The sequence below is a fragment of the Protopterus annectens genome, chromosome 2.part0 (assembly GCF_019279795.1).
Source record: "Protopterus annectens isolate FY-2018-M chromosome 2.part0, PAN1.0, whole genome shotgun sequence".
NCBI classification, from domain to species: Eukaryota; Metazoa; Chordata; order Ceratodontiformes; family Protopteridae; genus Protopterus; species Protopterus annectens.
The window spans coordinates 596818080-596845281 of NC_056728.1; the positions used below are offsets into that span (position 1 = coordinate 596818080).

The 27202-nt window shown below is 41.7% G+C and overlaps 1 protein-coding gene across 3 annotated transcripts in view; it reads left to right on the plus strand.

Moving 5' to 3' along the window:
• The window catches only part of TBC1D2 (TBC1 domain family member 2), a 1250316-nt gene that overhangs the window by 390689 nt on the left and 832425 nt on the right, over nt 1–27202 (plus strand). For all 3 annotated transcript variants that reach the window (XM_044060977.1, XM_044060978.1, XM_044060979.1), the window contains one exon: nt 21467–21597. In XM_044060977.1, coding sequence (XP_043916912.1) covers nt 21467–21597 — 131 coding nt within the window. The remainder of the gene's footprint in view (nt 1–21466; nt 21598–27202) is intronic.

Below are 27202 nucleotides of genomic sequence, written 5' to 3' on the forward strand. Positions count from 1 at the left end.
GGGGATATCAGGAATCAACGTTCAAGTAATGCACTCTACAGACATGTTTGTGTAGACAAATCTGCCAGATTTCATTTTTGTATTATTGACAAAATATGGGATGATAGATCTCAATAATTGGGTTGGCACAGGAATTTGAATGACATGGAGACAAGATGGATAACCAAGTTAGGGGCTTTGTTTTCACCAGGTCTGAATGCCCATTTGTGAAACAGTCAGGATTTGTGTGGATAATTGTTTATTCATTTTTTGATTGATGATATTGTTTGTGTATACATATATATATAAATTTCCATCTTTTTATTTATTTCACTTTTTATTTTATTTCATTGGTATGTATTTTTCTGAGTTTGCTATATTTCATTATAGAACTAGTGATACATATTATGGAATTTATCACTGTGCCTTTAAGGAATTACTGACTGTGGAATTGGCTAATTGTTCGTGGGATATATATTAGGTTTTCTGAATGAGGAATGACATTCACTGAGGAAGGCTAAGTAGCCAAAACCGGTTTGAATTTCTCTTTAATAAATTTATTTTTTCACTCACTTGGTGCTGAACCTTGTTGTTTAAATTCATATATACATGCCAACTGGAAGAGGGTTAAATGTGTGACACCCACCTTGGCCAAAAGGATAAGAAAAGAAAAGGGAAGAAATGGAGGGTAAGTTGCAATACTGCAACAGTGATCACTCTGACATCTACTGTTACAATAAGTTCTTGCACAACTGTACTCTGTCCTTCCTTTGATCACTGTTGCATTATTAATACCAAATGTGAAGATTCCCAAAGCTGACTAGATTGTGAGGTGAGAGGGAGTAGGACTGAGAAGCTGAGCTTGCAACTAAGCTTCCTTGAAGCATGGATCTACCAAATCCAGCTCTTGCCCTAGAGAAAACACTGGTCTTGTAATGTTTAGTAAATGTGAGGATGGAAGACCCAGTTGCAGTGGCGGCTGGTGACTTCAAATCACAGGGGGGCTGCAGGAGACAGCTGAATGGGTGGGGTCAATGGGGAGGGGGTGTGGTCAACCAGAAAGGGGAGGAGCTATGCACAAAACCACAAAAAACTAACTTTAATTAAATACGCTGCCCTGGGTGGCAAACCATCATTATGAAAGTCCAATCAAGACAAAAATAAGTGTAGAAGAATAAAAATATTTCAATGCATTGGCTGCATGACAGCTTACTTAATATCTAGATGGAAACAAAAGGTTGTGAGGCATGAAAAAATAAATTACTTTTTAAATACATTACTGGAATGCCAGTCAAAATCAAGTATAAGAAAACCAGAAGCACTCAACTCAAACCACTTCTCCTTGCACTGCAGTCCTAATTATAATATATTCAGCTTTATTAAAGTACCAAGTAACATGCTGAAAGTAGAAATCTATGTGATGCCCCACTTGTAAAAATGTTTCTTATCCAAAAAGACCTGCTGCCTGACAACTTGTTTCATGGGGAAAACATGATAAAAGTGAAAAATGAAAAGCAAACAAGAAACAAGCTCAAGATACATTGCTTAAAGGATTACTGTACAGGTTATGGACCACACATGATTGGCATTCTGTTTAGTTTACGGGTAAAGTCTGTAGAGATGACTGGAAGTCTCCAACAAGTGTAATGAGCTTTTTAAAATAATGGAATCCTATCCTTTAATACCCAAGGCTTATACATTATCTAGTCAAGTATTCTCTGCATGGCAACAACAGAAAGGCTTTCAATGTTGGCAATTCTTTAACAGTATGCTTATTAAAGCTTACTTGCATCTTACGATCTCAGACAAGCTTACCTTATGGTCATTAAAGCATTGCTACTTAAAAACACAGAGCAACAGGCACTTTGAGTAATAAGCATAAATCAACAGTACAAAAATATGACAGAAACCAGACCATTCTGCAAAATCAAGGACAGATGAAAAGCCACTGTAGTACTTATGCAGTGTGTCCTCCCCATCCAAGGTAGATACAACTACTCCTTGCCTTGCTTGGACACATCCAGAGTCACTACATGGGGAGTGGGGTGCAACAAGCATGTCACAATTTGAAATCTCTCTGGCTGACTGTGATGGCCCTGACACATTTGTCATACCTCTCAACCTCAAGAGCAAGAAATCTGGACAAAGCCATACACAGAAGTGGGACAAAGGCCCAACAATAAGGACAATTTTAAAATATTGCTCTAATAAACTTAGAAAGATAATAGAATAGGTCTTGCATTAGTATGAATTTTCTGAAGGGTATAAAATCTGAAACTCAAATGTCTGTCATTTTCTAACTTCAGTCTTTAGTGATGTCACTAATTTGCCAAAAACACAATTTTATGAAAAATGGACAAAAACGTGATGCAAAAATATAAAATAGACACACAATACAGCTGCTACCTGTCAAAGAAGGGACACTTTAATATTAGTACTGCTACCTTGAGCAGCTGACAAAATATAAAAGAATCTACATGCATTTCAAGTAATCTATAACTTTGATTATTACAGTTATTTCTTAATTGTAAACCCTCCATGTTTTCTTCCAAAATTGCTATTTTATGGAGGGATTATAAGGGGGAAGAGCAACATTTTGAGCCAAAAATTGGGGACAGTTGAGAGGTTGGCTATGCCTAATTCTATAAAGCAATTTATTTGCATGTACCTCTCAACCTGTTAATGCAGTAAATCTGAACAAGGCCAAATATATTGGGGGCACATATAAACAGTACTAAAAATTGCTCTTGTATAAATTGAGACAGTTGATAGAACAGCTCTTACTTTAATATGCATTTTTCTGAAGGTTATGAAGTCTGAAACTTGACTTCTGGCAAATCATTTAGGAATTAAAACTACAAATTTTATGAACAACAAACCAAAAATAAGAAGCAAAAATCTATTCATTCTTTGAAAATCTGGACAGTTGGGAGGTATAGTTCAGCTGGGCCTGTCTGAGTTTGCTGCCCTTCCCCCCCTGACAAAATAATGGTTGAATGGAGCCTCTGCAGCCATTCTAATGAACCATTATACTTGGCTATTTCAATCCATTTACCATAAACACTAATGTGCATACTGCTTTACTTCTATGAGGAGTTGGACTTCATTTGAAAGTTTTATTTTGTATTTTACAGCACAGACACTAATCATCTGTTAAACAAAGCAATGCAGTCTCACAATGAAAACTTAGCATTAAAACTTCTCTGCCCTTGAAACTCACATTCATTGAAACAGCATTGAAACCCACATTCAAAGAAAATACATTTTGCCAGTGGCAGATAAAGATTAATTTTGGGCTGTTTTCGAATCATAGGCTCCTTGCATATGAAATATACATGTGCTCTTTGATACACCTTCCTCATTGTACTAAAATTATATTCCTTGTACAATACAGTACACTTGTTACAGGGTGTTTTAAATTTGTTTTGAACATTTTTTCCAGTAAGCAATGAAACAAACCATATGCACCCATAATGGCAAAACTGCCCAGTTGAGAACATTTATCATAAAAAAGTTTACTCAGACTTCCACAGTCCACCATTATTAGTAAATATACACAATTCTACAGTCCACCATTATTAGTAAATATGCACAATTCCACAGTCCACCATTATCAGTAAATATGCACAATTCTACAGTCCACCTTTATCAGTAAATATGCACAATTTTACAGTCCATTATCAGTAAATATGCACAATCTCTGAAGTCAGTCATCTAAATAATTCCACATTAAAGAAATCTGTAACTAATGAAGCGGTTGCTGCTAGCAATCACCTTTATATTTCATGGTTTCATCGAAAAATAAAGTGTCTGTTGCCCCTCAGGAATAAATTGCCTATATTACATTAAAAAATGATAAGCTAGTAATAATATTGCAAGAGGAAATGGATGGCAAACTGATAACGAACTCATAGTTAGTATCTTCACCAAGGAGAACATTCTCAGTACGGCAGCATCTACCCCTTGTGGGAGTAGAACCCATAACCTTCTGCATCAAAAGCAAGTACACAGCCTGTTGTGCTATAGTATTAACTTGGCAAAGCACTAAACTTCTATTCCCCTGCAGCTCTCAGTTCCTTGTAAAATCTACTCAATACTCAACTGCATCTCAACTTCGAAGCTCAAGAAAAATGGAAAAAGCCAAAATGTATTGGGGGGGGGGGGTCAAAGTCAAAAGCCCAAAAACAGGGACACATTAAACATTGCTTGTATAATCTTGGAAAGTTGCTAGAATAAAATGTTGTGTTGCCACCATATATTTTACTGCCAAGGTCCCTGAGCAAAAAACAGTCAGAGTAACATACCACTACGCCACATCAGCTGCTTTGTAAAAGAGAGGAAGACTGAAACTTAAATGGCTATCATTTAGTGAATTCAGTTCTCACCATAGCTGTCAACCTCTTAGTACAAAACACCTGGACAAACCCAGTAATGAGGAAAATACAGCCCTCAAACATATTCAGTGAATTCAGTTCTTGCCATAGCTGTCAACCTTAGCACAAAAACCTGGACGAAGCCAATAATGGGGGAATACAGTCCCAAAAATAGGGACAAATTTAAAATATTCATCTTATAAACTTAGAAAATTGCTAAAAAAAAAAAAGGTTGTGCTACTATGTATTCTGAAGAACATGAAGTTGGAAATTCAAATGCCGGTCAATTTTACTGCGGACAGAACAAAAACAATTTTCAGCAGAGACGAGGGATTAAAACTGCAGACACGTCTTTGTAAAATGGCAGGGCACCAGAGCAAATCCACACAAACACAGGGAGGAGATGCAGACTCCACACAGAAGCCACCCCAACCAAGAATCAAACCAGAAAACCTATAGCTGTGAGGCAACAATACTATCACTGCACCATCAATTATGCAAGGAATTAAACATTCAGAAACCTGAAGTCTGAAATTCAAATGCCTGTCAATTTTACTGCGGACAGAACAAAACAATTTTCAGCAGAGACGAGGGATTAAAACTGCAGACACGTCTTTGTAAAATGGCAGGGCACCAGAGCAAATCCACACAAATACAGGGAGGAGATGCAGACAGAAGCCACCCCAACCAAGAATCAAACCAGAAAACCTATAGCTGTGAGGCAACAATACTATCACTGCACCATCAATTATGCAAGGAATTAAACATTCAGAAACCTGAAGTCTGAAATTCAAATGCCTGTCAATTTTACTGCGGACAGAACAAAAACAATTTTCAGCAGAGACGCAGGGATTAAAACTGCAGACACATCTTTGTAAAATGGCAGGGCACCAGAGCAAATCCACACAAACACAGGCAGGAGATGCACACTCCACACAGAAGCCACCCCAACCAAGAATCAAACCAGAAAACCTATAGCTGTGAGGCAACAATACTACCACCGCACCATCAATTATGCAAGGAATTAAACATTCAGAAACCTGAAGCCTGTCAATTTTACTGCGGACAGAACAAAAACAATTTTCAGCAGAGACGCAGGGATTAATACTGCAGACACGTCTTTGTAAAATGGCAGGGCACCAGAGCAAATCCACACAAATACAGGGAGGAGATGCAGACAGAAGCCACCCCAACCAAGAATCCAACCAGAAAACCTATAGCTGTGAGGCAACAATGCACCATCAATTATGCAAGGAATTAAACATTCAGAAACCTGAAGTCTGAAATTCAAATGCCTGTCAATTTTACTGCGGACAGAACAAAAACAATTTTCAGCAGAGACGCAGGGATTAAAACTGCAGACACGTCTTTGTAAAATGGCAGGGCACCAGAGCAAATCCACACAAATACAGGGAGGAGATGCAGACAGAAGCCACCCCAACCAAGAATCAAACCAGAAAACCTATAGCTGTGAGGCAACAATACTATCACTGCACCATCAATTATGCAAGGAATTAAACATTCAGAAACCTGAAGTCTGAAATTCAAATGCCTGTGAATTTTACTGCGGACAGAACAAAAACAATTTTCAGCAGAGACGCAGGGATTAAAACTGCAGACACATCTTTGTAAAATGGCAGGGCACCAGAGCAAATCCACACAAACACAGGCAGGAGATGCAGACTCCACACAGAAGCCACCCCAACCAAGAATCAAACCAGAAAACCTATAGCTGTGAGGCAACAATACTACCACCGCACCATCAGTTATGCAAGGAATTAAACATTCAGAAACCTGAAGTCTGAAATTCAAATGCCTGTCAATTTTACTGCGGACAGAACAAAACCAATTTTCAGCAGGGATTAAAACTGCAGACACGTCTTTGTAAAATGGCAGGGCACCAGAGCAAATCCACACAAACACATGGAGGAGATGCAGACTCCACACAGAAGCCACCCCAACCAAGAATCAAACCAGAAAACCTATAGCTGTGAGGCAACAATACTACCACTGCACCATCAAATATGCAAGGAATTAAACATTCAGAAACCCTTAAGTCTGAAATTCAAATGCCTGTCAATTTTATTTAACATTTTTAATCAGGACAGTCTGACTTGGAACAAATAAACAATTTTCAGCAGAGGCCCAGGAAGAAATAATGCAGACATGTCTTTGTAACATGGGAGGACACAAAAGCAAACCCACACAAACACAGAGAAGATACAGACCCCACAAAGAAGGAACCCCAGCCAAGAATCAAACCCAAGAACCTGCAACTGTGAGGCAACAATGCTACTACTACACCATCAAATATCAAGCATTGCAACATTTACAAACCACAGATATTATGAGGAACAGATCAGATCGAATATGAGGCAAAAATCTGAAATTTTTTTACAAATGGTGGTGGGTAGGGAACTCAAGTCTTTAACACCTGCATACAGGGTACAGGGTTCAAGCCTGAGGTATTCCCTACCACACCACCATAAGCACCTGGGGCATTTTCACACACACACACACACACACACTCCAGTAAAGCATAAGCACCAAGTCTGTGCAGTTTAAAAGTGCACAGACGTCTCCTTGTGTCCCCCTATGGGGACTGCCGGACTGCCTTGAGCATGCACATAGACCGACAGTAGTTGGGACTACTGCGCATGCGCGAAGTCCGCGAATTTTCAAAAAATAATTATTTTTTTATTTTTCTTTATTTTTCTTTCTAGTTTTTATTTTGAGGGGGCTGCAGTCCGGCAGCCCGATGCCACGAGCCGCCCCTGCCCAGTTGCTGCTTCTAAAAATTGATTTAGAATTCAGACCTTTGATAAAAGCTTCAGAAAAGGCGACAACCCTGGTGGAATAGACCCTAAAGAGACATAGGAGCACTTTTTTGATATGTAACAGTCTGAAGTACAAAAATGTTATACATAAGGGAAAACTGGAACAGTGTCTGCACAAAATATGAAAAAGGTCCTTCCCCAAAATACTGGACAACAACAAATAAAAAAGATAATGGACTACAGCTTTAATGCTAATTGTTTGTAAGATAATGTAATGCCAATTTGTAACATCAAGGCATAGCTAGTAATAGTTTTCCTCTCATATTATTTCCTGAAAATATCTAACTGCATCCCTTACTTAAGACAATGTAAGATTAAAAAAAAGACTCTTAAGTTTATATACAGTTCATCAAACATGTTATGCACATTCTAAAAATACACATCCACTTATATTGTAGGACTGAGCCAGTCTTTGTACACTTTCTGTAAGTGTAAAACATTGCCTATTTTGGTTTACATATGCCCAGTACATTCAATCATCTTTGCCAAAAAAGCATAATCCGTTTTTTTCAATAGTTTATGTAATTCAACATTATATTTATTTAGGTGCCTCCTGTACCTCTGTTCATACTCAGCTCATTGTCCTATACGGTATTTCACATTCCCAGGTACTCTGTCTATTCATCAGTACCACATTCCCTTCCTTTATTAGCTTTGCATACCAGTATTGTATCCTTCAGCTGCAATAACTCATTTAATGTGTTACATCCTCCTTTAGATGAAACATTTTTTTTCTTTTTTCATGTGGTCACAATAAGCTGTTCTGAGTTTTATCCTACAGTTTAATTCACAACAATTAATTACTATATTTACCTTAGGAGGGAAAGATGTACCTCTTCACTTGATATCAGGCATCTGAATGCATCCATAGCCCAAAACCAGCACACCATATGCTGCATTGTTAGTTTTATAGCTTTAGTAGATGTGATTAAGGCTTAATGATAATATCTTGAAAAGCAGCAGAGGGTGGACTGTAATATTTGGTACCAGGCATTGGATGATTTATATGCTCTAGAAAATACACCACCAGATAAGTCTGTGCAGGCAGTCTATAAATCTTCATTGTTAAATACTTTAAAGAGAACAATAGATTTAAGTTGTTACATTTGCATCATTAGCTGAAGTATTTTTCTTCTGAACTAGATGAATTCTATAAACAGATTATCACCTTTAAAAACACAGAGCACTCTAGGTGAAAACTTGGTAACCATGGTCTTATTTAGACAAATGCTGAGTGTTTTCAGTAAATAACTCAATTCCAGGCTTAGTGTTTCTTTAAAGCAGGACAAACTGACAATATCTGAAACTTGGGAAGTGTTAAAACCTAAAAACAAAAACTGATTAAAGGACCTCAAAGAATACTGATGAATGGTTAAATAGGATGCAGACCATATATTTACAAATTAAAAAAGAAATACATCGGCAGTTATGTCATCTTTAGATGTTGGTGTTGCAGAAATGTAGATGTTATGTGATCCTATCACGCCTACATTCTGTACTGATGGGTTCGGAGCCGATCCTCGGCTCCGACTCAGCACGCTATACTATAGAGCGAAGTCTCTTATTGGCTGAGCTATTCTACATCCCAGGATGCACCACCACAGCTTCCCCAGATCTCGTTTGCCGCTTGACAGCAATAGACGTGGTCTCGACTTGGCTGAGCTAAGTACTCTTTACTGACTAAATTTCTGTCAGAATTTTTCTAAATTTTCACCCAAAAAGCTGTTTTAACAGCTACTTATCGTTTTGTGTGGTTTATTGAAAGTTTGTGTGAACTTATTTTTAGCGTTAGGTTCCCGCTTAAGTACGAGGGGTTTCCTCGCGCTCTACTTTGGGCCGTGTTACATCCCCTTTTTGTTGCTTAAATTTTGGTGTGGTATTCGTTCCTCTAACGTCAAGGTCCCGTTTTAGTTAGAGGGGCCTTGCCCTCGCGCTCTTCTAGAGCTGTGCTTTAGTTTCTGCCTGTGTGTCTGTGCCTGATTTACTGGCCTATCCCGTTTAAATTAGAGGGATTTGGTATCTCTGTTTGATTAGTTTTTCTTCCTTAGTCTGGTTTTGGTGTGTGCCTTTGTGGTGATGTCGAAGGAACATAGGCCTTTGGGCTTTAAAAAATGTACCAAGTGTGGGTACAAGATGTCAATCACGGATGACCACTCTCTATGTGTTTATTGCCTAGGCCCTAAGCACCTTCAAGAGTCTTGCAGTGTATGCCACGCCTTTTCTTCTCGTGTCCTCCAAGAGAGGAAAAACAAATTGATATTGAAAGGGCTTATCACCCCTTCTTTTGAGGAGGCTTTATCTTCTTCCCCCTCTCCTTCCAGGAAGAAGAAGTCTTCGGCTCTGACTAGTCCGTCGGAGCCGATAGCAAAAAAATCAAGGCAGGCTTCTCCGTCGGCTCCACGAACTTCGGAGTCGAGGTCGGAACGGTCTGCCTCGATGCCTCCAGCCTCGACTCCTCTTTCTTCGGAGCTGAGCGCTCGAGCATCGAGAGGCGGGTCACCTTCTCCAGCTCCATTGGTTTCGGAGCCGAGAAAGGTCGCTCGCTCAGACTCTTCTACCTCGGCGCCGAAGTCCCCGTCGGCTCCGAGGGAAATTGCGGTGCTGGTGGAATCTCCCTCGGCGCTGATACTACTTGAGACTATTCGGAGCCGGTCCCCCAGTCTTTCGGAACCAGCGGAGAAGTCAACTCGGGCCCGATCGGTCTCTTCTCGGTCTTCGAGGATGTCCGATTCGGATATAGACAGGGTGCTTCAAAGGCTGTTTCAGTCTCCAGTCTTCCAAAAGTTAGTCTCGGCTCCAGCCCAGTCGGCTCCAGAGCCGATTGTCCACCCTGTTGTCTTGGTTCCTTCTCCAACAGCCTCGGCACCGTTGGAGTCAGTGCTGGTGGAGCCGGTAGAGGTTTTCGGGTCGGCTCCGACCCTTACTCCAACCCCGACCCTCGGGTTGGAGTTCGGTACACGGACCTCCTCGGTCGGCCCCGGGGGTGATGTTTCGGGTCCGATGGTTTCAGTTCCGAGCCTCCCTCTCAGTGCGTCGGCTGCGGGAGTGCCGTCTACTGGTGTGGCCTCGGGGGTCGGACCTTCCCGGGACTCGGGGGGGGGGTCCGGCCTTCAGGGCCATGAGGAGTGCTTTGGCCAAATCTTCCTTGGCTACCTCCACCATCTCTCCGGCACCTTCCCTTGGCATGGAGACTGGTTCCTTTGTTGTCCCCCTGTCTCAAGACAGCGGAGCCCTGGGGCCTGAGGTCACCCCCATTGGGGGTTCCCTCCTTACTGGAGGTCCTTCCGAGGCTTCTTCGGAAGAACCTCCCAGGAAGAGACAGTGCAAGAGGAAGCACGTCGACTCGCCTGATGAGTCTCTCACCTCGGACACCGACCTCGATGATGTGGAGGGGTCCCCCAAGTCGTCCTCGGATGATGTCTCCTTTGTGGACATCTTGGAAATCCTGAAGCAACGAGGCGACTGGCAGTCCAAACCCCCTTCCGCTGAGGAGTCGGTATTCCTCAAGGCCTTCGGGGTTCAGCCCTCCGCCTCCTGGGTGTCTCCGTCCTTCGATGAGCTCCTGGATTTGATCTCTCGAAGGGCGTGGGAGCACCCGGATTCTGTGGAACCGGTGCCAGCTCGCCCGAATAAGTTTCTGTCAGCCCCCCGTGAAAAGGACTTCCTCTCTAAACGTGTGGCCGTAGATGCCCTGGTGGTGGCATCTGCTACCCAGCAAGATGTGGCAGAGGCTTCGACGTCCGTCCATCCTCCTAATAAAGAGTCCAGGAGCATGGATCGGTATGGGAAGCGCACCCTTACTTCAGCAGCCTTTACTTTAAGGTCTCTGAATTATCTGACACACTTCACCAGACTTCAGAGGGATCTGGTCAAGGATCTTTCAGATACCCTCTCTGGTAACCTACCTGAGCAGCTGGCCCAGACGGTTAGCTCTCAGTTGGCTATGCTATCATCAATATCGAACTCGTCCATGAGGCTCATTTCATATGCGGCCGAGGGGGCGAGTAGAGCGGCGGGTACAGGTGTTGCTCTATGGAGACAAGCCTGGCTCCGCCTGTGTCATTTTGCTGAGGCCTTCAAGTCTTCCTTTGCCGACGCTCCCTTTGATGGGTCCTCCTTGTTTGGACCCAAGGTAAAGGACACCTTGACCCGCTGTGAACAAGAGGGTAAGACTTTGACTGCCGTAGGGGCACGGTTTTTCACTCCCTTCTGGCCTTATCCCAAGGCTAGAAGAGGGGGGAAAATGTGGTTCCGCAAATCTCAGAAGACTTACCCCTCACAGCAGGACGATCCCCCTTCTTGAGGCAGAGGAGGGGGAAATTTTTCAGGAAGATGCCGTCCCAGAGGCGGCAGAGGCCCCCGCAAAACTGGAGACCGCGAGTCCTTTCGTGGCTCCTCAACCTTCCAGCATCCTTGAAGGATTGCCCGACTGCGCAGCTCCGGAGCCAGTCAGGGGTCGTTTTTCGAGGCACCTAAAGGCCTGGGAGAATATCACTCAGGATCGATGGGTGCTCCAAATCATCGCCGGAGGTTATGTCATTCCCTTTTCACATCCCCCCTCACCATCCAGAAAAATCCCGGACCCACCACCCAGTCAACGGGATCTTGCAGCCATCGAAATCTCAAAGCTGCTTCAAAAAGGAGTCATCCAACCGGTCCCCGTAGACCAGACCGGATTAGGGACTTACTCAAGATTCTTTTTGGTGCCAAAAAAGACCGGGGACATGAGGCCCATCTTGGATCTCAGCAAACTCAACCGTTCTGTCAAGAAGTCCAAGTTCCGGATGGTCACCTTACAATCCATTCTCCCGCTGCTGGAGGAAGGTGTTTGGATGTGCTCCATAGATCTCAAGGACGCCTATTATCATATCCTGATAGATCAGGCGTCCAGGAGACACTTGCGCTTCAGCCTGGGAGACAGTCATTTCCAGTTCCGTGCACTGCCCTTTGGTCTCACCACAGCCCCCAGGGTGTTCACCAATGTTTGGCGGTGGTGACTGCTCACCTGAAAAGTCTAGGATTCCAGGTGTTTCCATACCTAGACGACTGGCTCCTAACTGCCACCTCCAGGCGTCTACTCTTACAGAACCTAGCAGCCATTATATCTCTAGGCAACTCCCTAGGAATCACCTTCAATTGGGGAAAGTCTGTGTTGCTGCCATCTCAGCGCATACGGTTTATCGGAGTAGAGATAGACTCAAAGCAAATGCGGGTCTATCTTCCTACAGAGAGGATAGAAATATTACAGTCTCAAGTTCGAGCATTGCTCCTCAAACGCCGAGCCCCAGCCAGGATGGTCCTACAACTGTTGGGTTCCATGTCGGCTACCATTCTCCTAGTTCCCTTAGCAAGATTGCATATGAGGATTCTCCAGTGGCTCCTGTCAGTCCAGTGGTCTTATCAGGATCTCCCTCTCAGTCACCCCTTTCTGATCACGGAGACGTGCAAACAGGACCTCCGTTGGTGGCTTCTTTCCTCCAACCTGGATCAGGGGCGACCCTTCGTTCCTCCACCTCCAGTGGCCACTTTGACTACGGACGCCTCCCAGACGGGGTGGGGGGACATTACCTGGGCAGGTCAGTCCAAGGCAAGTGGCACCCCGACAAGAGTTCCTTCCACATCAACATACTGGAAATGAGGGCGGAGCTTCTATCGCTGCAAGCACTACACAGTTACCTCCCCCAGGGCATGATTGCCATTCAGTCTGACAACATGTCAGTAGTCTGGTACCTGAACAAGCAGGGAGGGACCAGGTCCTACCCCTTTTGCAGAGAGGCCATGAAAGTATGGGATTGGGCGATTGCAACCAACCATTTCTTGGTAGCAACACACATTCCGGGGAGATCCAATGTGATAGCCGACAGACTGAGCAGAACTATTCTCTCCCCGCTAGAGTGGTCTCTGAACGACAGAGTGGCAACTCAGATTTTCAGAAGATGGGGAACTCCTTGTTGCGACCTCTTTGCAACTCCTCTCAACACGAAATGTCAACAGTTCTTCTCTCTCACCCCAGTTCCGGGGGAGTTTCCCAAGGACGCCCTAGTCCAAGCTTGGCCCACCGGCCTACTGTACGCCTTTCCACCGGTTCCCCTTCTTCCCAGGGTGATCCAGAAGGCGATTCACTTGCAGAGCAAGATGATTTTAGTTGCCCCATACTGGCCTCGTCAAGTCTGGCTGCCCTTACTTTGGAAATACGCACTGGACGGTCCATGGTTCCTGGACCAGGTTCCAGACCTCTTGATCCACCAGTCGGGACAGCTTCATCAGTCCCTTCACTCGTTGAGGTTAACAGCTTGGCTCCTCCACTTCTGACCATAGTCAGGAACCATGTTTTGGACTCGGAAGTCATACATATCTTATCCTTGGCCCACAAGACTTCGACTAAAAAAATGTATAACAGCAAATGGAAGAGATTCGCTATTTGGGCCCAACTCCGGGGATTAGATCCCATTACTGCCCCGGTGTCAGAAGTTTTGAAGTTTTTAGCTTCTTTATTCAATCAAGGTTCTTCAGTCTCTACCATCAAGGTTCAATTGGCAGCTATTTCTAATTTTCATGAATGTATAGACCCACCTTTGATGAGCAATAAGTTGTGTAAAGCCTTCATGAGAGGTGCTTGGCTGCTACGACCTCCGATTTCTCATCCCGCTCCACCGTGGGATCTTAATTTCGTATTAGGTGCTTTGACCTCTTCCCCCTTCGAACCGGCAGCAACTTGTGACTTGAAATTTCTTTCTTGGAAGACTGCTTTTTTGGTGGCAATTACATCAGCCAGAAGTTTCAGAACTTCAAGCCCTATGTGTCAAACCACCGTACCTGGTTTTTCACAAGGATAGAGTATCCCTCAGGCCTAATCCATCCTTTGTTCCCAAAGTTTGTTCTAGTTTTTGTCTTCAACAGTCATTGGAACTTCCAGTTTTCTTCCCAAACTACTCAGACAGAGCGGAATACATCTTCCACTCATTGGATGTTCACAGGCAATTGCGTTTCTATTTAGATAGGATGCACCAAACACGGAAAACAGATCAGTTGTTTGTGTCCTTTTCGGACAATAAATTGGGCAAAGCCGTCACGAAGGTCACTATTGCCAAGTGGATCAGGGACTGTATCAGCCATACTTACTTCCTTTCTAATAAAGAACTTACAAACTCAGTGAAAGCTCATTCTACAAGGGCTATGGCTACTTCGACAGCCTTTCATTCTAAGCTTGCCATTAGTGACATTTGTGCTGCGGCTACCTGGTCCTCTCCTCACACATTTATTTCTCATTACAAATTGGACGTGGCATCTCGGGCGAGCTTCCTTCGGTTCCACAGTTCTCAGGAGTGTTTTCCAGTGAGCCACCCAGGAATCAGGTGCTAGGGACGCTGTCCCATCAGTACAGAATGTAGGCGAGATAGGATCACATAACATCTTTTAGTTATGTACTTACCATAACTTTAGATGTTTGGGATCCATCTCCCCTACATTCCTAATAACCCACCCTCCTTCCCCCTGTCTTGGAGATCAGAAGAGACCGGACGGTTCAAGTTTAGCCGTTTCATCTTGAAACACCTGGCAATATTATATCAACAGTCTATGTGTGTGTGCATGTGTGCGGACAAACAAGATCTGGGGAAGCTGTGGTGGTGCATCCTGGGATGTAGAATAGCTCAGCCAATAAGAGACTTCGCTCTATAGTATAGCGTGCCGAGTCGGAGCCGAGGATCGGCTCCGAACCCATCAGTACAGAATGTAGGCGAGATGGATCCCAAACATCTAAAGTTATGGTAAGTACATAACTAAAAGTTTCTTCAGTTCCCTGCCACCAAGCAAGTTCCTATAAAGAGAAGTGCAGACAACAGAAGAGACTTGAATAGTGTAGATAGGGTCGCCACCTTTTCAAATGTCCAGAATGGGACATTTTTTGTAGAAACGTGAAATTTCGCAGGGCAAAACATACCCATGATAAGTGCAAAAGACAAAACTTCACTTTTTTGCCCAAATAAAAGTTTATTCTTGTAGCATTTGAGTTATTTATGCTATGTCATATAACATTTAGGTGTTTCAGATGTAAAATAACTGGTTTATGTAGCTATTAAAGAAAGCTTTGGAAATATTTTTGTCCTAAAATCTCAGGACATTTGCGATTTTTAAGTGTTTTTCGCAGGACACAACTGCCCAAAGAGGGACTGTCCCTCGCAAAGAGGGACAGGTGGTAACCCTATACCAGTGAACTGCAGTGTGCTGTAGTTTTGGAATGCTTGCCATTTCTAATGTGCCTCAGACCTGCTGTTCAGTAGTTCTTATCTTTTTGGAAGGCAAATTTAATTTCACAGGTACTTATTCTTCCTATGCTATGTCTAAAGGGTCACATCACAGGAAGCAGGTAACTGTAGACTCTGAATGTTGCTTTGTATGCATACGTCAACCTTCTTACATTTGTAATACTAGAGTATACCAAAAGATGGCGGTCATATACTCCTTACAGAAATGTATTCCGAAAGGAAATTATAAGAACTACAGGGAGAAATGTGAGGTTAGATGGATAATTAGATTGCAGGCAGATAGAGGATATGGCCTGAATGAACTAGTGTCCCTGAAACCTTACTTAGCTAAGAGGCCATTGGAACATTAAGAATGCTACTACTGGGGTATAGCCAACAATTTTTCTTATAGTATTTTAGCTTTTTTTGTGATGTACTGTCAATATTATTTACTGATAGATGTACCCCTAGTTGTTTTAAAGGATAGGAAATTTAATGCTTGCTGTCTTTTGAATTTTAGCCTGATATGCGAGTGTCAGGTGTTTGCCTTAGGAATTTTGGAATACATTTCTGTATGGAGTATATGACTGCCATCTTTTTTGGTATACTCTAGTATTACAACTGTGAAAAGGTTGTCAGTAGTTTTATATGTGAGAAAGTAAAACATTTTATGACTGAAGTTTGCTGCCGTCACTTCTCTGTATGGTTATATAGTTGTTGATAGTAGTGAAAGTGAGAATTAATGCTTTTATTTTATTTTATTTTTTATGTGTAATTTCAGACTTTCTATTTTGCATGCAAGGATTTCCTAAGCTAGTTGATATGTGAAGTCTTGACTTCACATTACATTTTGTTGATTATTGCCAGCAGGTGAATTTTAATTGCTGCAGATATATGGTTGGTTGCTGGGAATTAATGTGGGTGTGGCAACCCTTTTTTATTGAGATTTTTGCAGTGTTTGCATTCTGAAGAAGTGCCAGGAGGCACGAAAGCGCTCACTAGTTTATACCTGAATAAAAGTTTTGTCTTTTATTTAATATCAAGAGAGCCGTGTTTGTTTACTCCCAGTTTGGACTTTTGTTATCTTTAGTAAGTGCACACTTACAAAGAAATAGCCCAGCAAAATTGTCCCTTGCCCCACTCCCTCTCCACAAAGTTATTTCTTCATTCCTTTACCCATACTACTGTACTTAAATTCTCAGTAGGTCCTCTTTGCTAAATTAAACACTACCTCTGCTTCTCTTTACCTTGGTGTCTTAGATGGCACTGACTTGCTGCCTACCTTATTTCCAACTTGTAGATAGTTTTTTATTAGGCTGACTTACTGTTATGATCTGCCTCCATCAGTTGTAGCTGCTCCGCTCCCCTATCCTACCCCCAGTTACCACCCATCCCCACTTCACCTAAATTTATACTTAAGCATAACCACACCCACCACACAACACCCAATCCTACATCACACCAACCAGTTCCACACCCCACGACATTAGTCCCTCCTCTTACTTCATCTTCCCCTCTCCACCCCCTCCAGTCAGGTAGAAGTACACAGCACACAATACTGCCAAAAAACCCTACCAAAGCACCCACTTACACTTCTCTAACATTATATCTCTCCCTACTGCTTTTATTATTCATACATTATTCCCTATCTACTGCAACCTCACACACCAGCTCAACCTCAAAATTAAGCCTTTTAATACAACACTCCATCCATATCACTACTAGTTTAACAGTTATACTCCTACAGAATTAATATTTGCTAAGTTAACAAGTAACCCCAGAAAACACCTAAATATCATAGCTGGGTGTATTCCACCAGGCAACAATATCGCCACACTTGAAAGTATACTACAATGGATCTCCATATCTCTCCCACAAAAAGCTATACTAATGGGCAACTTTAATATTGATTGGCTCCTTTGTTCCTGTGCAAACCCTACATCCCATGTAAACCTTTACGGCTTCACACAACTCATCATGTCACCAAGTAGTACTGATAAAACTTCTAAGCGTCAATCCATCCTTGATTAGTTTTTGCTTAGCACACCCAATCTCTCATTCCACTCAGGGTGCTTCCCTGACTGTCTTAGTGACCACAACCCAACCTTTCTCCTAAGAAACTGCATTCATCAAAACTGCCAGCCCTCCATCCATCTAATCAGAAACAAAAAAAACTTTGATCCAAACAGGTTTATCTCTGCCCTAAAAAGCTACAATTGCGAACCTCTTAAGCACCTGCATATAGAATAATCTGTTCTCTCCTTTAACTCCACCTTCCTAAACATACTCAACTATCATGCCCCCCACCCCCAGAACCATTAGAGAGGAATCAAAATACGCACCCTGGCTAAGTAAAGAATCCAGATCCCTACTCAGAACCAGAGATAAAGTCTGGGAACGGTATCGTAAAACCAAATCCCATATAACTAAACAAACCTTCCTAGAACTCCAAAATAAAGCAAAAAAACTAGTAAAATTAGATAAAAGCAAATACTATTACAACATACAGAATAAACATCAAAATAACCCTGGGCAGTGGTTAACAATACATTGCATCCTGGAAAGTCAACCACTCCCACCCCAACAACAACAAACAGCTCCATGAACTTAGCCATTCAATTTAATACTTACTTTACAGAATTAGTTCAACAACTTGCACTGACCCAGACCAGCCCCAAATCACACCCCTCCTACCTCAAACCACAACAGTTTACATCCACCCAAAAGCAACAACCAGTTTACATTAAACCCAGTCTCCACTAACTTCATCAAAAAACTACTAAAAAACTTAAGCCCACTACCTTAGATGCTGGCAGTCTCCCTGCTGAATTCCTGCAAATTGCAGCAGAAGTGATCACATACCCTGTATCCATACTTATAAACAGGTCATTATCTGAAGGTCAAGTCCCCACCATCTAGAAAATTTCCCACGTCTTACCCTTACATAACGGACGTAATGCCACTGAACTAACAAACTATCGCCCAATTGCAATTCTATCCCCTCTCTCAAAAATTCTGGAAAGGATCGTACACACCCAGCTTATGGACTATCTCCTTATACAGAAGGCCCTATCTAATATTCAACATGGTTTTCGCCCCTCTCACAGCACCACGACAGCCCTACTGTCTGTTACTAACACAGTTAACCAACATAGAAACAATAGTCAATTTGTATCAGCCATATTCCTGGACCTGCCCAAGGCCTTTGACATGGTCAACCACTCAAACTCATCTATGTCCTCTCCTCTCTTAGCCTCAGTCACCCCACTATCACCTAGTTCCAAAGTTACCTAGCAGAATGTCAACAGGCTGTCCACTGGAAACAAGATATTTCTCCCCTTCGCCCTGTCACCTTAGGGGGGTTCCCCAAGGCTCCATCCTTGGTCCTCTTCTTTTTTCTGTTTTTTCCAACCAGCTCCACTTGGCTATACCCCAGGCTTCAGTGGTTCAGTATGCTGATGACACTACCCTGATTTGCTCAGCTTCCTCCCTCAAAGACCTCCATACCATTGCTCAAGATTTCTTCTTATCCGCCGAATCCTGATTCACTAGCTCCCAACTTATCCTAAATCCCAACAAAACAAAACTTCTTCTCTTCCACCCAACCAGATGCACCTCCCCATCCACAACCATCAGTATCCTCTCTAAAAATAAAACTATTATCACCCCAACAAGCCATACCAAATTACTAGGAGTGGAAATTGACAGTAACCTGAAATTTGATATTCCTATTGCCCAATCCTTTACAAAAGTTCACAAAAAATAGGTCTCCTCAAATAAAATCAACAGGTCTCTTACAAATAACACAGAAGCCACCATTGCTAGTACCCACCTCCTCTCAATTCTCCTGTATGCCTCCCAAATCTTAAACAACCTCCGCAAGACAGATCTAGCCAAACTAGAAGCCTGTTACTATAAAATCTCCAACTTTGCCACTAATGCCTCATACAAGTCACATCACGGTTCATCATGTAAGCAGCTCAAGTGGCTTGCACTCCCTCAACAACTTCTGTTTAATCAACTTACCTTCACCCACAAAATACTCTATCAATCATAAAAAAAAACCTGCGCTCAAAGATCTTATTCAGCCATATTCCTCCTCAAGACCCCTTTGCTCCAGCAACAAACTACTTCTACACACCACCAAAGCTAACAGTTCAGCAGGTGATTCACTTTTTTCCAACTACATCTCCAAACACTGGAATAATCTACCTAACTCACTAGTAACAAACTCATCAACATAAACATCTAAAAACGCACCTTACTAACACCTGGTTCTGCACCTGCAACTCCCCTGGATAACCTATTCCTCCTTTTTGCTCTATTATCATTACTCTTATTCTACTAGCATGATCTACCATTAATGGTAGTTTCACTTTAACTGTACATAATCATTTGGATACATCCACTAAATGTAAAGAACCATTTTTATGTAAATTACTGTTGCTCTACTTATTGTGTCTGAAACCACTATCTTGTATGTATTTGCTTCTCACTTGGCTGTATTTGTTTCTCTCTTGTATGTATTTGTTAATCTTGGAGCTTTTCTCCCCAAGCCTGCTGAAAAAGGACTTGTGTCCAGTCGGACTTTCCCAGTAAACAAATATAAACTAAATAAATATCACTACTCAAACAAGTTTCCACAAGCCAAGTGAAGAGATAACCAAGATGGTCGTCAGCAGTGTCACTTCAGTTGGCCACTGTATCTGAAGGACTGAATGGTTAATCTGATAGTAGGCTGTAGAACAAGAACCGTTTTCCTAAACCAGAGCTTTGTCACTACAGAAAATATCAGTAGTAGGAGGGTATTATATTTTATCGTAAAATCTTTTTCATTTAGTAGACCTTTGGAGATGGCTGATAAGGCTTCTAGGTGTCACAGTGATTGCCTCACAGCAAGAGGTTCTCTGTTCTGATTCTCAGTTGGGCAGTGTCTGCATGTACTCAATTTTTATTCCAGCAGCAAACATATGCAGTAGGTGGATTGACTAAACTGTCCCTGTATGTTTGTGTCTGCGTGTGTTTATGTGATATGGAAGATAGGCCTGGTAATCTGCTTTCATTCCCTGTGTGCCTAGTAAACTCTGTAGATGGCAGAGGTTGTTCACATGGTGACTATGGAGTTGTATGGGGCGTATAAGCATGAATTGATGGAGAAGATTTCTGTGTTTTAGTTTTCTATCCGCGGTGGTGGTGCTGTGGTAGCATTGTCGCCTCACAGTAAGACGCTGACTGGTTCGATTCTCAGGTAGAGCTTCTTCTCCATGGAGGCATGCGTAAATGGGCGTACCTTCATTGAAGGTTGTGCGTCAGGGCTGACAACTCTGCACGTAAAAATCAGCTGCCAATCATTAGCGGACCGGAGTTCCACTGTGGTGACCCCTAACCGGGAAAAGACGAAAGACACAACAACAACAACTTTTGAAGTTTTCTGGCTTACATCGTAATTATTTTGACATCTGTGGTCTTACCTGTTAGGTCACTGTTTAGGCATACTGCATTTAAATTGCAGCTTACACTGGTATTTAATGTTAAATAATGATAAGGTTGACTTAGTTTGAAGTTAAGCTTTGTCAATAGCCTTGTGCCTGTGTACCAAACAGGTTGTCTATGTGATGACAGAGATGTGATATTTGTATTTCATTTGCAAAAGTGTCTGCTTTGTCAAAAGGAAAATATTTAAAAATCTTAAGTAATGAGTTTTATTTAGTTGCAAAACAGGTTTCTTGATTATACTTTTAGTTTAATTTAAAGAAAATTTTTTTTTCAGAATTCTTTACCTGCTTAAATAGTCATAAGTTAAGTCTCCCATTTAAGTAGTATAACTGAATGTTCTGGTGATTTGTAGGCAACTCAAAAGGACCTCATAGTGAGTATTTTATTCAGACTGTTGAAATTTGGAGCTAAGCAGAAGACTATAAAGGTACACAACATAAAACATATATAAGGTGGCAGAGTGCAGGTACAGTTACGACTGTTTGTTTTAAGACTGTGTAGTCACTTTAACCTGAATTTTAAGTTGTATTTGCAGAAACACAGTTCATTCCTTCTGTGGAAGCAAGATGTCCCAGGAAGACAGCAAAAGTGTGTTTTACTTTGAAGACATACCTCAGATTACTGCCACTGAAGATTTACCTGTACAAAATATGGGTGAAACTGCAGGTAAGGTACATAACATTATTTGGGCACATGTTATAAATTTCCTTCTAATGCTTATCCATACTATTTTCAGTAATAATTTTGAATACACTAATTTCTCTGTTATTTGCCATCAACTACCATTTACTGTTGATATGTGCACGAGTTATGTAGAGAGATGTGCTGTGCCAGTGGTTCAGCCTCACTTTATAGAGACAGGTGTGCTGCTTGTGTGCTGAGTGCAAATATATGTATACTGTTAAGTACATGCATAGGCAGGAGGAGTGACTGAAGAAGCATTAGACAAGATATGCATCAACAACGGCTTTACATGCCTGAAAAAAAGTGACATGCCACATAAGCACAGTTACAGGTAACTCCTATTTAAAGACACAACTACATTATCTTTATTATATTTTCATGTGAACACATGCCACATCTTTAAAAGAAGAATGCTGTAACTATATGGACTTAAAGGGTCTATATTAAATCATCGACCACTTAACTTGTCGCATGCCTAAATGTCGACATCTAAGGGTCAAAAACTGACAATGTCGAACAGCCAGTTAAGCGAATTCTTTCATTGGGAAAGAATTTGCTTGACCATGCCAAAGTAACACAAACTTCCAAGCCTCTGCCCCCCCCCCCCCCAACTAAATATACCAACTCTGACATCGTCGTACATTGGGGAAAGGGCAAACTCTTGATAATGGCCAAGCAAATTCTTTCCCGATGAAAGAATTTGCTTAACTGGTCGTTCGACATTGTCAGTTTTTGACCCTTAGCTGTCGTTTAGGCATTCAACATACTAAGCGGTCAATGATTTAATATAGACTCAGCTTAAATGCTTGTATTGTAAATAGGCTATATTTATACTGGGTGTCATGTGATGAATAACAATATGCTCAATAGATTAAATATTTAGTTTTGATACTGACTTTAACAAAATAATCACTTGCACATTTAGAGAGTACATAAACATTATATGGTTGTTGTAGTATATTAGATTCTTGAACAAGCTTTCTGACACTGAGCGCTGATTTAGATGTAGGTTTTTTTTTTCAGTATGGCATTATCCCAAGTCTAAGCTTGTAGAATCACAGTAGTAATAAGACCATTACAAATAATTTCCTTAATTTCAGAGTTTTGCCACTGGTTTGAGAAACATTTTCTCAATGAGATTGTGGCAGTACTTTGTATAGCTCAACATTTGTGAGCTAGAAATCTTTAGCTGTTGAGCTCCATCAGAACAAGTCTGCCCAGAAGCATTGTGCAGACAAAAAAACTGAGAGGGCAAGAAAACCCCCATATGTCTAGCAGGGTCTCTGGGCTTGCTGCATGAAAAGTAAAAACACAAACTGAAATAAAATGGTGCATCCTGGTCAAAGGAATATAGGTGACACATATTTCTTTAGGAGAATAGTGACACCTTATAATTAGTCAAGTAAGAAGCTCCTGTACTAGGCAGATGGATAGACCATCTCCTGTTATAATCTGCCACTGTCATAAACTTCAAGGTAGCCTAGAATTTGCTGGAGAAACTGATTAATTTTGCTGGAGTTCTGATAGCATTATTGTAGGAGACAATTACAATTGATTTGGATCTTGGATTGCTCCATTTCCAGAAACCAAACCATGTTTTGTGGTGCATTTTTGATAATTTTCTATCATCTTAATTCATGTATACCATGAGCCAAGCAGTGATCAGAAATCAGCAAAAAACAGGGCCTTATGCAACGACATCATAAACTCCATACAAATAGGAAATGGAGGTCATACACACACACACACACACACACACACACACACACACACACACACACACACACACACACACACACACACACACACACAAAATGTCACTGCCCATCCAGATCTGTGACTGTTTGCCTGTGATCAAACAACAGTTGGGATCAGTCACTTTCGTCAGTAGCCTGCCTTTGTATCCACCAGTTACAGCTGCCAGTTTTTTGATGGTGTACACCATAGATATCTGATTGTGATCTAATTAAAAAAAAAGCTGAAGTAGTGTATTTCAGCAGTAATGTGTTGCAACTTGCTTCACTTAAATACACACTAGCCCTGCCAGGTTAGATAAATAATTAACTGTGATCAAATGTTGGCAGGTTCACTGTCATTCCATCTACAAGTTTACTCTGTATCCACTAGTTTTAGTCCCTTCAACCAGTTTCATTGGTGGATTGGGATGAACTAATGACTGTGATCCAGATTACCCAAGTTCAGTTAGAGGCTTGGAGGCCTGCGGGATTTGGCCAGAAGGAAAAAGAATGATGAGTCATTCCCTGCCTCCTGTTACAGAGGAAGAATGTGAAGATATGCTGGGTGCTTGGCTGTCTCATGAGTTCTGCCATTGATAACACGGTCCTAAAAGGGAAACCATTACTACCATAGGTGGATGGGCAAAGAAAGATGCACCATCAGAAAGATGTGGCCATTTCTGTCACATCACCATTGCACATTCATCTAGTGACCTCAACCCTGCACGTCAGTAGGAGGTAGGGCTTAACCAAAATCCTTAGCTTGGCCACAGTATGATAGCCCCAGCTTCTCTGCTACTGTCCTAGCTCGTGAGGGAAATCATAGCCTGAGTGGCTATAGAGGTCTTCTCTTCCATTGGGTGGTCCCAGGAGAAACAAGCTGTAACAGTAATACAGATATATACTGTATTATATGTCAATGTTTGTGTGTGCATGTGTGTAAATAAATAAACATATACATTATATATATATATATATATATATATATATATATATATATATATATATATATATAGACACACACACACACACACACACACAGATAAATATGTATAAGTAGATACATATAGATATAAGTTCACACTTTCTGTGTGCAGCTCAGATGTCTGATTGTGGTAAATAATGGCCACAGTAATTCACCTTGTTTCATACACTGTAGCATTGTGACTAATTAACTATCATGAAATGACAGCATGGGTCATTCATTTTCATTGTTAGAATGCATCTATATGTACCAGTTATAGCCACTGTATTGACTATATACTCTTCAGATGTGTAACTGTGAACAAAGTAAAAACTATAATATAATGGCCACAGCAATAAGTTCATAGGTACCTGTATTTAATAATATATCGATCCATAAAAATCTGCAGAAGCTTAGTCTTGCACTTCCATGCTGTTTTAACCCTTGTATTTTTATGTACAAAGAAAAAAAACAGAGCTGGGAAGGCATTGAAAAGTTACCCCTATTCATGAGGGACAAGGATGTTAAACATGGAGTAAACTTGTGGTTTTCCCCTCAATTCATCCAGATTACACTTGAGTAGAATAAGACAAGCACTTTGGTTTATGTGGAGAGGAATACCATTCCAGAGTAATGATATTGTATGTGGAACATATCTGTTCCTCCAACATGTTCTATTTATCTTACAAAAGAGATTAAGATCTCTTGAGTGAGTGTTTCTGCCACATGGCAACTTCAGGTAGTTGGAAAAAGTTGATGTAATGGCAACTGGCTTTCTGTTTTTGTGATTCCCAGTTTTTGTTGTGATATGTAGCAGCATGTACTATAAAGCACTATTTTTCATCCAACGTGGCACTGAAAGAAATATGCAAGGAAAAGGGATGTTCAGTTTTTAACTATTTATATTCCCAAGATATTCTTGAATTCTTACTTTAAATACCTATATAAACTACCATGACATTATATCCTAGTATCATAGTAAGGGAGGGGAAAAGGGGCCAATCCCCCAGGTGCAGAGTATTGGGGGGGGGGGTATGATCAAGGGTTCCTCTCTCCTTTTTTTCTACACTGAAATGGTGATACAAAAAAAAACAATTTCTTTTTTCTTTTTGCTTTTTAGTTGAAGAGCTGAGCAAGGTGTGGATCTTTAGGAAGGTAGTAAACTTTCTACAGTATTTATTTATTTATTTATTTATTTGCATTTGTTAACCAGGTTGGTCCAGCTGGGTAAGAATTACCCTTTTTCAGTGGAGACCCGAGGGAAAAAGCCCCAAACAGACATACAAATATATACGAATAGAGACAAATTAACAATATTACAGAGGAAAACAATATTATGGGTACAATGGATAAGAAAAACAAACAATGAAAGTTTGAGAATATGAGTAAGGTAGGCCAGAGGCATGCATACAGAAGATTTATGAAAAGGTGTTCTGAGCAAGATCTCTGAATTAAGTTAAAGTAGGCAACGAAATGATGATTTAGGTGTGGAGTTAGTAGTGTGGGAGCTTTAGGTGGGAGCATGTGAAGGACATTCCCATTTGGAGGAGAGATGGGAGAGAAGCATGGATTTGAAATTGTTGTGGTTAGGTATATTACGTAGTGGTGTGGGGAGATTGTTCCATAGTTTGGCTATAGTGTGGGATAGTAGTAGTTTACCAGTTGGGTGGATGGGTTTGTGTACATGCAGGAGGTTTTGGCCTGTGGATCTCAGAGTACGGGTAGGTGTGTAGGGTGTTAGAGATTTAGCAAGAGAGGGGCATTCTGCTGGTTTAAAGATGAGTTTGTGGGCTGTTGTAAGTTGTAGGTACTTTAAGTGGTTGTAGAGTTCTAGCCAGTTTAGGGTGTGTAGGGAGTGACAGTGATGGGAAGAGTTCTTAGAATTGGTTGTAAATTTGCAGATTTTGTTGTAACAAGCCTCAAGTTTAGCACGGAGTCCGAGTTGTAGGTTGGAGAATAGGGGAGCACCGTACAAGAGAGAGGGGAGAAGGAAGGTAGATGCAAGGGTATGACAAGAAGATGGAGTAAGGTAGTAGTTGTGTCTGTAGAGGAGGCCAATTTTCTGGTGGGTTTTTTTGATTGCTGAGAGGATGTAGGAGTCGAATTTTAGGTTTTCATCGATGGTAATGCCAAGTAGTTTGGTACAACGAAAGATTTCAAGAGGGGTGTTATTGTGGCTTTTAATGGAAAATTGGACTTTGTGGAACTGGGAAGTTTTAGTGGGAGTAAATATCATTAGCTTTGTTTTCTTGGCATTTAGGGCCAAGTGATGCGATTGCATCCATGATTCAATTTTGGAGAAGGCTGTTTGGGTATTAAGTAGAAGTTTGGAGGGGCAGGAGGCTGAGCAGATGATAGTGGAGTCATCTGCGTATTGGATGACTGAGGCTTCAGGGATGGAGAGGTGAAAGTTGTTAATGAATAAGTTGAAGAGCAGAGGGCCAAGTACTGATCCTTGGGGAACTCCTGTGGGTGTAGGTAAGAAAGGGGAGGTTGACTCTTTCCATTGTACAGCCTGCTGGCGTGTGGAAAGGTAGCTGGAGAACCAGTCTAGGGTTGAGGGAGATAGATGCAAGTGTGAGAGCTGGGACAGGAGGAGGGAATGGGAAATAGTGTTGAATGCCTTTGAGAGGTCAAGAAAAAGAGAAGATACGTATTTGCCGCTCTCACGTGCTAGGTTGACTGTTTCGAGGAAGGAAATGAGGGCTGTCATGGTGCTGTGGCCTGGGCGGAAGCCGTGCTGGGTGGGAGAGAGGAGTTTGTGCTGGATTAGGTAGGGCATGAGCTGGGAGTGGATGGCTTTCTCTAGAATTTTAGAGAGAGGAGAGAGTATAGCTATGGGTCTGGAGTTGGTAGTGTCTGTGTTCTTACCACCTTTGTGGAGAGG